This window comes from Schistocerca piceifrons, chromosome X, assembly GCF_021461385.2.
Source record: "Schistocerca piceifrons isolate TAMUIC-IGC-003096 chromosome X, iqSchPice1.1, whole genome shotgun sequence".
Lineage (NCBI taxonomy): Eukaryota > Metazoa > Arthropoda > Insecta > Orthoptera > Acrididae > Schistocerca > Schistocerca piceifrons.
In genome coordinates this window covers 967,024,201-967,038,763 of record NC_060149.1, presented here as the reverse complement: position 1 = coordinate 967,038,763, position 14,563 = coordinate 967,024,201, and the positions used below count along the sequence as shown (strand labels likewise).

Below are 14,563 nucleotides of genomic sequence, written 5' to 3'. Positions count from 1 at the left end.
AAGAGTAAATCTTCTTATCTTTTCTGGTTTGCTTTGAGCGTTTCCTGGGAGATCAGTATTAGATTCCGATGCACTACTGCAGCTTTACTCTATCCCTTGGGCCTTCACATTGACCATGAAACAGATAAATTGCGTTGATATTTATTACAAAAGGCACAATACCATCTTAAGGGGGGACGTACACGAAACTGCAGTAATTTTAAAAGTATTTTATAAAACTCTAATTTTTTAAGATAATCAATCCAAATTTGGTACAGTTATTAAGAAATGTTATGCGCATATGAACCTAAATTTTCATTTTTATTGACCTTTTACATCTTTAATTATTAACAATTAATTTTTTTTCAACAATGTAATTACAAATGTTCCTTTTTTGAGAAAACTGTGAGAGCAATGTTAATGAATTTTTGTACACACTTTCATACCAAATAATTACAAAACTCTGTGGAGCAGAATTTTTATATCTTCTTTTGTTCAGTTTTTACGGGTCTCCCAATTTCCCTGAAAAATAATATATCAAATTTAAGGAATATTTTCTACCATAAATACCTTACTATTTTATTAAATGAAAATTCCTTCCACAGAATTTTTCACTATAGTACTGACTAGTCATATACCAAATTTCACTTCTCTACCTTTTGTGGTTTTTGAGAAAAAGGTACATAAAGTTATAAAAATGTAAGTTACGGGAAAACTGAATCAATGATTTGATAGTGTTTGTATTAGGTCTTACCGTCTCTGTGTGAACTAGTGCAAGCCATATGCATACTCCTCTTCATCTGCAAGCAGTCTCTTCTTTGCTTGTCTTCTTTGGTTAACCTGCTGTTCAATTTTATTGGCTGTAATATCAGCCGCAGCAACTCTTTTGTCATCGATGTCCTTCAATATTGAATAGGTGAAAGCTCCTGGATGAAATCCTAGCCTCTGTAGAGTTTTTATTCTTCCAAGATTACCATTGTTAAAAACTAAACAAGCATCATATGCAGCAATTTCAACAATAATTGTTGAAACAAATGTTGTTTTTGGGCAACGTTTCCAAATCAGTGAGTTGTAACTTTCATTAGGGTTTTGTGTCTTTCCATGCACACACTTTCGTAGGAGGTCTGGCTCTGCTAAACACCTAAATGTTGGTTTTATAGCACTTAAAACAGCCACAGGTAAACTGTGCTTGTGTGAATAGTTCATGCCATCACGCTCAGCCTGCTTGAATTTGCACCACGATATGTCACACAAATTATGTACAGGTTTGTCATCTGTGGATAGTTTATGAAAATAAATAGACCACACAGCCTTCTGCATGTTATTCAAATTTCCACTGTTGTCCCTTATTGCCTTGCCATAGTACACTTGTAAAGAATGAATTTCTTTGTCTGTGAGTCTGTTGGGACCACCTAAAAGTTTTCCATCCTCAAGTTTCCTGCCCTTCAATTCACGTTTCAATTTTAAAAGTCTGCCTCCCATTCGTTTTTGCACATGTCCAACACATTCCAACTTTTCTATAGCACAATGGGGACCATAAGGTTCACTTTCCAAAACAGTTTTGAAGGAGCTGGAGTCACCATCACCAAGGTATTTTGTGTATCTAACACCGTACTTTTCCACACTTCGATGGAACATAAGTTTCATAGCTGCAGGTTCCATTCCACCACTAGAACCAGAATAATTTCTACAGCACACTTTCTTGTGTTCAACCTGCCACTTATTTTCTTCCACTTCACCAGCTCTCTTTCCGAGTACACAGCTATAGCAATATTTGCTCATTACCTGAACGTCAAGAATTTTTCCAGTATCAACACTAATGACAGATGATACTCCATACAGTGATGTATGTCCACGCTTCATCCACGTTCCATCACATGACACACACAAATCGGTGTCTGGCGTGTTATCTGCTTCTGTCTTTAGTTCACTATTCATCTTCACAGCTTCCTTTGCAGAGGACTTCAAGTTTTCTTCCACTTCCTCTTGAAGAGCACTTAGCAGTGTTTTATTTCCAGTGGTGTACCTAGCACTTGGTTGTGGCATGTTCATGATCCCACAAAACAGTCTGGTACCTTCCCTGCCTATGCCCAAACATCTCATGCCATATATTAAACGCATATTTGCTTCATATATCCGGTTACTTGATGCCGAAGTTCTAAAAGCAGTGTCTGAATGACAGCTTTCACAAGTAAGATGCAACATACACACTATTCCAATTCTGTTTTCTTCGTCATATAATCTCAAACTTTTTGCACCACAGTCAGCACATACACAAGCAGATGATATAATATCAGATAGTATTTTCAAATCAATAAGCCTAAAACCACTAGTAGCTTGAGTGTCTGAGCCACAATCATCAAGTGATTGACAGCTGTCAATTTTCCTTCTCGAAGCACTCGCTTTCTTGGTTGAAGTATCGTTTCCATTTGTTATTATGGGGCTGGTTTTCAAGTTGTCTTTACTACATCGAGAAGCTTGACACTTTCTAACCTTTTTAAACACCTTACTAGAACGCGGCATGCTGCAAAATATAATAACAAGTCTACTTACAACTTTCGTAAAAATGTATTCCAAACAAACACTCGTAAACAAACGCTATAAATCAAAGAATATAAAACCAGCGGCAGAGATATTATTCCACAGCCTTCTTGATGTAGTACACAAACGTTCCCTGCATTGTGACTGCACAAAACTGGAAAAAAACGCAGTATAAATAGATATACGAGAGGATGAAGACCAAGATGGGGGGGCGTCGCCCTGTGCAAGCTATTACAAATTATTATTTTTTTCCCCCTTAGAAGCGGAATTGGAACGTAATATTTGGTAATTGAAATTTCAATACCATGTAGTAAATGAAGAGCCAATAAAATTTTTTTCACAAATTTGGTCATTTTCATGTACGTCCCCCCTTAAGTACAAGAAGCCTAATTCTTCTCAATGTTTGTGGTTTGATTTGAGCGTTTACTGTGAGATCAGTATTAGTTTCCGATGCACTACTGCACCTTTACTCTATACCTTGGACCTTCACATAGACGATGAAACACAGAATTGCGTCGGGATTTAATACAAAAGGTACACGCCGACTTAAGTACAAGTAGAGAAAATTTTATTGTTTGTGGTTTGGTTTTAGCGTTTCCTGGGAGATCAGTATTACATTCCGATGCACTACTGCAGATTGACTCTATCCCTTTTCCCTTCACATTGACGATGAAACACAGAAATTGTGTCGTCTTTTAATACAAAAGGCAGAACGCCTACTTAAGTAGAAGAAGAGTAATTCTTCTCATGGTTTGTGGTTTGCTTTGAGCGTCTCCTGGAGATCTGTATAAGATTCCGATGCACCACTGCACCTTTACTCCATCCCTTGGACCTTCACATTGACGTTGAAACACAGAAATTGTGTCGGGATTTAATACAAAAGGCACAATGCCGACTTAAGTACAAGAAGAGTAAATCTTCTCATTGTTTGAGGTTTGCTTTGAGCGTTTCCTGCAGATCAGTATAAGATTCCGATGCACCACTGCACCTCTACTCCATCCCTTGGACCTTAACATTGACGGTAAAACACAGAAATTGCGTCTGGATATAAGACAAAAGGCACAATGTCGACTTAAGAACAAGAAGCCTAAATCTTCTCATTGATTGTGGTTTGCTTTGAGCGTTCCCTGGGGGATCAGTATTAGTTTCCGATGCACTACTCCTGCTTTTCTCTATACCTTGGACCTTCACATTGACGATCAAACACAGAAATCGCGTCGGGATTTAATACAAAAGGCACAACGCCAACATAAGTAGAGGAAGAGTAAATATTCTCATTGTTCGTGGTTTGTTTGAGCCTTTCCAGGGAGATCAGTGTTAGATTCCGATGCACTACTGACGCTTTACTCTATCCCTTGGACCTTCACATAGACGATGAGACACAGAAATAGCGTCGGGATTTAATACAAAAGGTACAACGAGGACTTAAGTACAAGAAGAGAAAATCTTATTGTTTGTGGTGTGGTATGAGCGTTTCCTGGGAGATCAGTATTACATTCCGATGCACTACTGCAGCTTTACTCTATCCTTGGACCTTCACATTGACGGTGAAACACAGAAATTGCGTAGGAGATTAATACAAAAGGCAAAATGCCGACTAAAGTACAAGAAGAGTAAATCTTCTTATTGTTTTTGGTACGCTTTGAGCGTTTCCTGTGAGATCAGTATTTGATTCCGATGCACTACTGCAGCTTTACTCTATCCCGTGGACCTTCACATTGACGATGAAACAGAGATATTGCGTCGGGATTTACTAAAAAAGGCACAATGCCGACGTAAGAACAAGAAGAGCAAATCTTCTCATTGTTTGTGGTTTGCTTTGAGCGTGTCCTGGAGATCAGTATTAGATACCGATGCACTACTACTGCTTTACTCTATCCCTTGGACCATCGCATTGACGATTAAACACAGAAATGGCGTCGGGATTTTTAACAAAAGGCACAATGGCGACTTAAGTACGAGTTTAGTAACTCTTCTCATTGTTTATGGTTTGCTATGAGCGTTTCCTGGGAGATGAGTATTAGATTCCGATGCACTAAAGCGGGTTTACTCTATCCCTTGGACCTTCACATTGACGATGAAACACAGTAATTGCGACGATTTTTAATACAAAAGGCACAATGACGACTTAAGAGCAAGAAGAGTAAATCTTCTCATTGCTTGTGGTTTGCATTGAGCGTTTCCTAGGAGATCAGTATTCATTCCGATGCACTGCTGCAGCTTTACTCTATCCCTTGGACCTTCACATTGACGATGAAACACAGAAATTGCGTCGGTATTTTATACAAGAGGCACAATACCATCTTAAGTACAAGAAGAGTAAAGCTTCTCATTGTTTGAGGTTTGCTTTGAGCGTTTTCTGGAACATCAGTATTAGATTCCGATGCACTACTGCAGCTTTACTCTATTCCTTAAGGGTTCACATTGACGATGAAACGGAGAAATTGCGTTGTTATTTCATACAAAAGGCACAAAACCGACCTAAGTACAAGAACAATAAATCTTCTCAATGTTTGTTATTTGCTTTGTGCGTTTCTGGGAGATCAGTATTACATTCCGATTTACTATTGCAGCTTTACTCTATACCTTGGACTTTCACTTTGTCGATGAAAGACAGAAATTTCGTTGGGATTTAACACAAAAGGCACAATGCCGACTTAAGCACAAGAAGAGTAAATCTTCTCATTGTTTTAGGTTTGCTTTGAGCGTTTCCTGGGACATCAGTATTAGATTCCCATGCACTACTGCAACTTTACTCTTTCCCTTGCACCATCACATTGACGATGAAATACAGCAATTTCGTAGTGGTTTAATACAAAAGGAAAAATGCCGACTTAAGTACAAGGAGAGTAAATCTTCATATTATTTTTGGTTCGCTTTGAGCGTTTCCTGTGAGATCAGTATTAGATTCCGAAGCACTACTGCAGCTTTACTCTATCCCTTGGACCTTCACATTAACGAAGAAACACAGAAATAGCGTCGGGATTTAATACAAAAGGCAAAATGCCGACTTCAGTACAAGAAGAATAAATCTTGTCATTGTTTGTGATTTGCTTCGAGCGTTTCCTGGGAGATCAGCATTAGATTCCGATGCACTACTGCACCTTTACTCTATCCCTTGTGCTTTCTCATTGACGATGAAACAGAGAAATTGCGACGGATTTTAATACAAAAGCTACGATACCGACTTAAGTACAAGTGGAGTCAATCTTCTCATTGTTTGTGGTTTGCTTTGAGCGTTTCCTGGGAGATCAGTGTTAGATTCCGATGCACTACTGCAGCTTTACTCATTCCCTTGGACCTCTGCAATGACGATGAATCACAGAAATAGCGTCGGCGATTAATACAAAAAACACAATACCAACTTAAGTACAAGAAGAGTAAACTTTCACAATGTTTCTGGTTTGCTTTGAGCGTTTAGTGGGAGCTGAGTATTAGATTCCGATGCACTACTGCAGCTTTGCTCTATCCCATGGACCTTCGCATTGACGTTGAAACACAGAAATTGCGTCTGTATGTAATACAAAAGGCAAAATGAAGTCTTAAGTACAAGAAGAATGATTCTTCTCATTGTTTATGGTTTGATTTGAGCGTTTCCTTGGTGATCAGTATTATATTCCGATGCACTACTGCAGCGTAAATCTATCCCTTGGACTTTCACATTGTCGATGAAACACAGAAATTGCTTCGGGATTTAATGCAAAAGGAACAATGCCGGCTTAAGTACAAGAAGAGTAAATCTTCTCATTTTTTGTGGTTTCCTTTGAGCGTTTACTGGAGATCAGTATTAGTTTCCGATGCACTTCTGCAGCTTTACTCTATCCCGTGGAACCTCACATTGACGATCAAACACCGAAATTGCGGCCGGATTAAATACAAATGTCACAATGCTGACTCATGTACAACAAGAGTAAATTTTCTCATTGTTTTTGGTTTGCTTTGAGGGTTTCCTGGGAAATCAGTATTAAATTCCGATGTACTGCTGCAGCCTCACTCTATCCCTTGTACCTTCACATTGACGATGAAACAAAGAATTTGCGTCGGGATTTAATACAAAAGACACACTGCCTACTTAAGTACAAGAAGAGTAAATTTGCTCAATGTTTCTGGTTCCTTTTAGCGTTTACTTTGAGATGAGTATTAGATTGTGATGCACTACTGCATCCTCGCATTGACGATGAAACACAGAAATTGCGTCGGGATTTAATACAAAAGGCACAATGCCGACTTAAGTACAAGAAGAGTAAATCTTCTCATTGTTTGTGGTTTGCTTCGAGTGTTTCCTGGGAGTTCAGTATTAGATTCGGATGAACTACTGCAGCTTTTCACTATCCCTTGGGCCTTCACATTTACGATGAAACACAGATATAGCTTCGGGATTTAATACAAAATGCACAACCCAACGTAAGTAGAAGAAGAGTAAATCTTCTCATTGTTCGTGTTTGTTTGAGCGTTTCCTGGAGATCAGTTTCAGATTCCGATGCACAACTCCAGCGTTACTGGATCCCTTGGACACTCACATTGACGATGAAACACAGGATTTGCGTCGGGATGTAATACAAAAGGCACAATGCCGACTTATGTACAAGATGAGTATTCTTCTCACTGTTTGTGGTTGGTTTGAGCGTTTACTGGGAGATCAGTATTAGATTCTGATGCACTATTGCAGGTTTACTCTATCCCTTTTAGCTTCACATTGACGACGAAACACCGAAATTGCGTCGGGATTTAACACAAAGGGCACAGTGCTGACTTAAGTACAAGAAGAGTAAATCATCTAATTGTTTTTGGTTTGCTTTGAGCGTTCCCTGGGTGATCAGTATTAGATTCCGATGCACTACTGCAGCTATACTCCATCCCTTTGACTTTCGCATTGACGATGAAACACAGAAATTGCGTCGGTATGTAATACAAAAGGCACTACCCAACTTAAGTAGAAGAAGAGTAAATCTTCTCTTTGTTCATGGTTTGTTTGAGCGCTTCCTGGGGGATCAGTATTACATTCCGATGCACTAATTCAGCTTTACTATTTCCCTTGGACCTTCACATTCACGATGAAACTTAGACATTGCGTCGGTATTTAATAAAAAAGGCACAATGCCGACTTAAGTACAAGAAGATTAAATTTTCTCAATGTTTCTGTTTCTTTTAGCGTTTCCTGGGAGATGATTATTAGATTTCGATGCACCACTGCAGCCTTAATATATCCCTTGGATCTTAACATTGACGATGAAACACAGAATTTGCGTCGGGATTGAATAAAAAAGGCACAATGCCGACATAAGTACAAGAAGAGTAAATCTTCTTATTGTTTCTGGCTTGCTTTGACCGTTTCCCGGAGAGCAGTATTAGATTCCGATGCACTACGGCAGCTTTATACTATCCCTTGGACCCTCACATTGAAGATGAAACACAGAAATTGCGTAGGGGTTTAAAGCAAAAGGCAAATTCCGGCTTAAGTACTAGAAGAGTAAACCTTCTTAGTGTTTTTGGTTTGCTTTGAGCGCTTCCTGTGAGATCAGTATTAGATTCCGATGCACTACTGCAGCTTTACTCTATCCCATGGACCTTCACATTGACGATGAAACACAGAAATTGCGTCGGGACTTTTATAAAAGGCAGAATGCTGGCTTAAGTACAATAAGAGAAAATCTTCTCATTGTTTCTGATTTGCTTTGAGCTTTTCGTGGGAGATCAGTGTTAGATTCCGATGCACTACTGTAGTTTTACTATATTCCTGGGACCTTCACATTGACGATGAGACGCAGAAATTGCGTCGGGATTTAATACAAAAGGCACAATGGCGACTAATGTACAAGAAGAGTAAATCTTCTCATTGTTTGTGGGTTGCTTTGAGCGTTGCCTGTTAGATCAGTATTAGATTCCGATGCACTACTGCAGCTTTACTCTATCCCTTGGACCTTCACATTGACGATAAAACACAGAAATTGCGACGGGGTTTAATTCAAAAGGCACAATGCCAATTTAAGTAGAGGAAGAGTAAATCTTCTAATTGTTTATGGTTTGCTGTTAGCGTTTCCTGGGCGATCAGTATTAGATTCCGATGCACTTCTGCAGCGTTACTCTCTCCCATGGACCCTCACATTGAAGATGAAACACAGAAATTGCGTAGGGGTTTAAAGCAAAATGCAAATTCCGGCTTAAGTAAAAGAAGGGTAAAGCTTCTTAGTGTCTTTGGTTTGCTTTGAGCGTTTCCTGTGAGATCAGTATTAGATTCGGATGCACTACTGCAGCTTTACTCTATCCCTTGGACCTTCACATTGACGATGACACACAGATATTGCGTCAGGATTTACTACAAAAGGCACAATGAAGACTTAAGTACAAGAAGAGTAAATCTTCGCATTGCTTGTGGTTTGCTTTGAGCGTTTCCTGGCAGATCAGTATTACTTTCCGATGCACTGCTGCAGCTTTACTCTATCCCTTGGATCTTCACATTGACGATGAAACACAGAAATTGCGTCGGGACTTAATACAAAAGGCACAATGCTGACTTAAGTACAAAAAGAGTAAATGTTCCCATTGTTTCTGATTTGCTTTGGACGTTTCGTGGGTGATCAGTATTAGATTCCGATGCACTACTGCAGCTATACTCTATCCCTTGGACCTTCACATTGACGATGAAACATAGAAATTGCGTCGGGATTTAATACAAAAGGTACAATGCCGACATAAGTGCAAGAAGAGTAACTCTTCTCATTGTATGTGGTTTGCTCTGAGCGTTTCTTGGAGATCAGCAACAGATTCCGATCCGCTACTGCAGCTTCACTCTTTCCCCTGATCCTTCACATTGACGAAGAAACACAGAAATTGCGTCGGGATTTAATACAAAAGGCACAATGCCGACATCAGTACAAGAGGAGTATATCTTCTCATTGTTTGTGGTTTGCTTTGAGCGTTTCCTGGGGGATTAGTATTAGATTCCGATTCACTACTGCAGCCTCACTCCATCCCTTGAACCTTCACATTGACGATGAAACACAGATGTTGCGTCGGGATTTAATACAAAAGGCACAATGCTGACTTATGTACAAGAAGAGTAATTCTTCTCACTGTTTGTGGTTTGCTTTGAGCGTTTCCTGGGAGATCAGTAATAGATTCCCATGCACTACTGCAGCTTTACTCTATCTCTTGGACCTCCACATTTACGATGAAACACCGAAATTGCGTCGGGATTTAATAAAAAAGGCACAAATCCGACCTAACTACAAGAAGAGTAAATCTTCTCATTGTATGTGGTTTGCTTTGAGCGTTCCCTGGTGACAGTATTAGATTGCGATGCACTAAGTCAGCTTTACTCAATCACTTGGACCTTGTCATTGACGTTGAAACACTGAAATTGCGTAGGGATTTAAAGCAAAAGGCAAAATGGCGACTACAGTACGAGAAGAGGAAATCTTCTTATTGTTTTTGGTTTGCTTAGAGCGTTTCCTGGGAGATCAGTAATAGATAGCGATGCACCATGGCAGCTTTACTCTATCACTTGGACCTTCACATTGACGATGAAACACAGAAATTGCGTCGGGACTTAATACAAAAGACACAACGCCGACTTAAGTTCAAGAAGAGTAAATCTTCTCATTGTTTCTGGTTTGCTTTGAGCGTTTCCTGGGAGATCAGTATTAGATTCCGATGCACTACTGCAGCTTTAATCTATCCCTTGGACCTTCACACTGACGATGAAACACAGAAATTGCGTCGCGATGTAATACAAATGGCACAATCCCGACTTAAGTACAAGAAGAGTAAATCTTCTCATTGCTTCTGGTTTGCTTTGAGCTTTTCCTGGGATATCAGTATTACTTTCCGATGCACTGCTGCTGCTTTACTCTATCCCTTGGACCCTCACAATGACGTTGAAACACAGATATTGCGTCGGAACTTAATACAAAAGGAACAATGCCGACTTAAATTCAAGAAGAGTAAATCTTCTCATTGTTTCTGCATTGCTTTGAGCGTTTCCTGGGAGATCAGTATTAGATTCCGATGAACTACAGCAGCTTTTCTCTATCCCTTGGCTCGTCACATTGACGATGTAACAGAGAAATTCCGTCGGTAATTAATTCAAAAGGCTTAATACCGACTTAAGTACAAGAAGCGTTGTTCTTCCCATTGCTTGTGGTTTGGTTTGAGCGTTTCCTGGGAGATCAGTATTAGATTCCGATGAACTACAGCAGCTTTTCTCTATCCCTTCGGTCGTCACATTGACGATGTAACAGAGAAATTCCGTCGGTGATTAATTCAAAAGGCTTAATACCGACTTAAGTACAAGAAGCGTTATTCTTCCAATTGCTTGTGGTTTGGTTTGAGCGTTTCCTGGGAGATCAGTATTAGATTACGATGCACTACTGCAGTTTTGCTCTATCCCTTGGACCTTCACATTGACGGTGAAACACCGAAATTGCGTCGGAATTTAATACAAAGGCACAAAGCCGACTTAAGTTCAGGAAGAGTAAATCTTCTCATTGTTTGTGGTTTGCTTTGAGGGTTTCCTGGAAGATCAGTATTAGTTCCGAAGCACAACTGCAGCGTTACTCTATCCCTTGGTTCCTCACATAGACAATGAAACAGAGATGTTGTGCCAGGATATAATACAAAAGGCACAATGCCGACTTAAGTACAAGAAGAGTAAATCTTTTCATTGTTTGTGGTTTGTTTGAGCGTCTCCTGGGAGTTCAGTATAAGATTCCGATTCACTACTGAAACTTTACTCTATTCCTTGAACCTTCACATTGAGATGTAACTGAGGTATTGGGTCGGGATTTAAAGCAAAAGGCACAATGCCGACTTAAGTACAAGAGGAGTAAATCTTCTCATTGTTCGTGGTTTGTTTGAGCGTTTCCAGGGAGATCAGTTTAGTTCTGATGCACTACTGCAGCTTTACTCAATCCCTTGGACCTTCACGTTGACGATGAAACACAGAAATTGCGTCGGGACTTAATACAAAAGGCACAATGGAGACTTAAGTACAAAAAGGATAAATCTTATCATTGTTTGTGGTTTGTTTTGAGCGTTTCCTGTGAGTTCAGTATTATATTATGATGCACAACTGCACCTTTACTCTATACCTTGGACCATCACATTGACGATGTAACACCGAAATTGCGTCGGGATTTAATACAAAAGGCACAATGCCGACTTAAGTACAAGAAGAGAAAATTTTATTGTTTGTGGTTTGGTTTGAGCGTTTCCTGGGAGATCAGTATTAGATTCCGATGCACTACTGCAGCTTTACTCTATCCCTTGGACCTTCACATTGACGATGAAACAAAGAATTTGCGTCGGGATTTAATACAAAAGACACACTGCCTACTTAAGTACAAGAAGAGTAAATTTGCGCAATGTTTCTGGTTCCTTTTAGCGTTTACTTTGAGATGAGTATTAGATTGCGATGCACTACTGCAGCTTTACCCTATCCCTTGCACCTTCGCATTGACGATGAAACACAGAAATTGCGTCGGTATTTCATACAAAAGGCACAATGCCGTCTTAAGTACAAGAAGGGTAAATCTTCATATTGTTTCTTGTATGCTTTGAGCGTTTCCTGGGAGATTAATATTAGATTCCGATGCACTACTACAGCTTTACTCTATCCCTTTGACTTTCACATTGACGATGAAAAACAGAAATATCGCCAGGATATAATACCAAAGTCACAATGACGACTTAATGACAAGAAGAGTAAATTTCCTCATTGTTTGTGGTTTGCTTTGAGCGATTCCTGAGAGATCAGTATTAGATTCCGATGCACTACCGCAGCGTTACAGTATCCCTTGGACCATCATATTGACCATGAAACACAGAAATTGCGTCGGGATTTAGTACAATATGCACAATGCCGACTTAAGTGCAAGAAGAGTAAATCTTCTCATTGTTCGTGGTTTGTTTGAGCGTCTCCTGGGATATCAGTATTAGATTCCGATGCACAACTGCAGCTTTACTCTATCCCTTGGACCTTCACACTGACGATGAAACACAGAAATTGCGTCGGGATTTAATACAAAAGGCACACTGCCGACTTAAGTACAAGATGAGTAAATTTGCTCAATGTTTCTGGTTCTTTTTAGCCTTTACTGGGAGATGAGTATTAGATTCCGATGCACTACTGCAGCTTTTCTCTATCCCTTGGACCTCCACATTGACGATGAAACACCGAAATTGCGTCGGGATTAAATACAAAAGGCACAATGCCGACTTACGTACAAGAAGGGTAAATCTTATTTTTCTCTGGTTTGCTTTGAGCGTTTCCTGGGAGATCAATATTAGAATCCGATGCACTACTACAGCTTTACTCTATCTCTTTGACCTTCACATTGATGATGAAAAACAGAAATATCGCCGGGATATAATACAAAAGGCACAATGACGACTTAAGGACAAGAAAAGTATATTTTCTCATTGTTTGTGGTTTGCTTTGAGCGATTCCAGGAAAATCAGTATTAGATTCCGATGCGCTACTGCAGTGTTACAGTATCCCTTGGACCTCCACATTGACGATGAAACACAGAAATTGCGTCTGGGTTTAATGCAAAAGTCACAATACCGGCCTTAGTTCAACAAGAGTAAATCTTTTCATTGTTTGTGGTTTGTTTGAGCGTCTCCTGGGAGTTCAGTATAAGATTCCGATTCACTACTGAAGCTTTACTCTATTCCTTGGACCTTCACATTGAGATGTAACTGAGGTATTGGGTCGGGATTTAAAGCAAAAGGCACAATGCCGACTTAAGTACAAGAGGAGTAAATCTTCTCATTGTTCGTGGTTTGTTTGAGCGTTTCCAGGGAGATCAGTTTAGATTCTGATGCACTACTGCAGCTTTACTCAATCCCTTGGACCTTCACGTTGACGATGAAACACAGAAATTGCGTCGGGACTTAATACAAAAGGCACAATGGAGACTTAAGTACAAAAAGAGTAAATCTTATCATTGTTTGTGGTTTGTTTTGAGCGTTTCCTGTGAGTTCAGTAGTATATTATGATGCACAACTGAACCTTTACTCTATACCTTGGACCATCACATTGACGATGTAACACCGAAATTGCGTCGGGATTTAATACAAAAGGCACAATGCCGACTTAAGTACAAGAAGAGTAAATCTTCTCATTGTTTGTGGTTTGATTTGAGCGTTTCCTGGGAGATCAGTATTAGATTCCGATGCACTACTGCAGCGTTACTGTATCCCTTGGACCTTCACATTGACGATGAAACACAGAAATTTCGTAGGGATTGAATGGATAAGGCAAAATGATGACTTACGTACAAGAAGAGTGACCCTTCTAATTGTTTGTGGTTTGCTTTGAGCGTTTCCTGGGATATCACTATTAGATTCCGATGCACTATTGCAGCTTTACTCTATGCAGCTTTGACGATGAAACACAGAAATTGCGTCCTGGTTTAATGCAAAAGGCACATTGCCGACCTTAGTACAACAAGAGTAAATCATTTCATTGTTTGTGGTTTGTCTGAGCGTTTCCTGGGAGTTCAGTATTAGATTCCGATGCACTACTGCAGCTTTACTCTATCCCTTGGACTTTCACATTAACGATGAAACGCAGAAATTGCGTCGGGATTTAATACAAAAGGCACAATGCCGACTTATGTACAAGAAGAGTAAATCATCTCATTGTTTGTGGGTTGCTTTGAGCGTTTCCTGTTAGATCAGTATTATATTCCGATACACTACCGCAGCTTTACTCTATCCATTGGACTTTTACATTGACGATGAAACACAGAAATTGTGTCGGGATTTAATACAAAAGGCACAATGCCGACTTAAGTACAAGAAGAGTAAATCTTCTCAGTTTTCGTTGTTTGCTTTGAGCGTTTCCTGGGAGATTTGGATTAGATTCCGATGCACTACTGCAGCTTTACTCTATCCCTTGGACATTCAAATTGACGATGAAACACAGAAATTGCGTAGGGGTTTAAAGCAGAAGGCAAATGCCGACTAAAGTACAAGAAGAGTAAGTCTTCTTTTTGTTTTTGGTTTGCTTAGAGCGTTTCCTGTGAGATCAGTATTAGAT

General features: G+C 39.7%; 1 protein-coding gene across 1 annotated transcript; it reads right to left on the bottom strand.

The window, feature by feature from the left end:
* Positions 1-440: 440 nt before the first annotated feature.
* Positions 441-2,737, bottom strand: LOC124722094. The gene is made up of 2 exons (XM_047247292.1): positions 734-2,737; positions 441-501 (listed from the first exon to the last, which is right to left on the bottom strand). Exon 1 carries the CDS (start codon positions 2,500-2,502, stop codon positions 748-750), a length of 1,755 nt encoding a protein of 584 aa, XP_047103248.1. The 5' UTR covers positions 2,503-2,737; the 3' UTR covers positions 441-501; positions 734-747.
* Between the last annotated feature and the right edge of the window lie 11,826 nt (positions 2,738-14,563).

Excerpts from the sequence above, each read along its gene's own strand:
- LOC124722094 (XM_047247292.1), bottom strand. The coding sequence starts at position 2,502 with ATGCCGCGTTCTAGTAAGGTGTTTAAAAAGGTTAGAAAGTGTCAAGCT.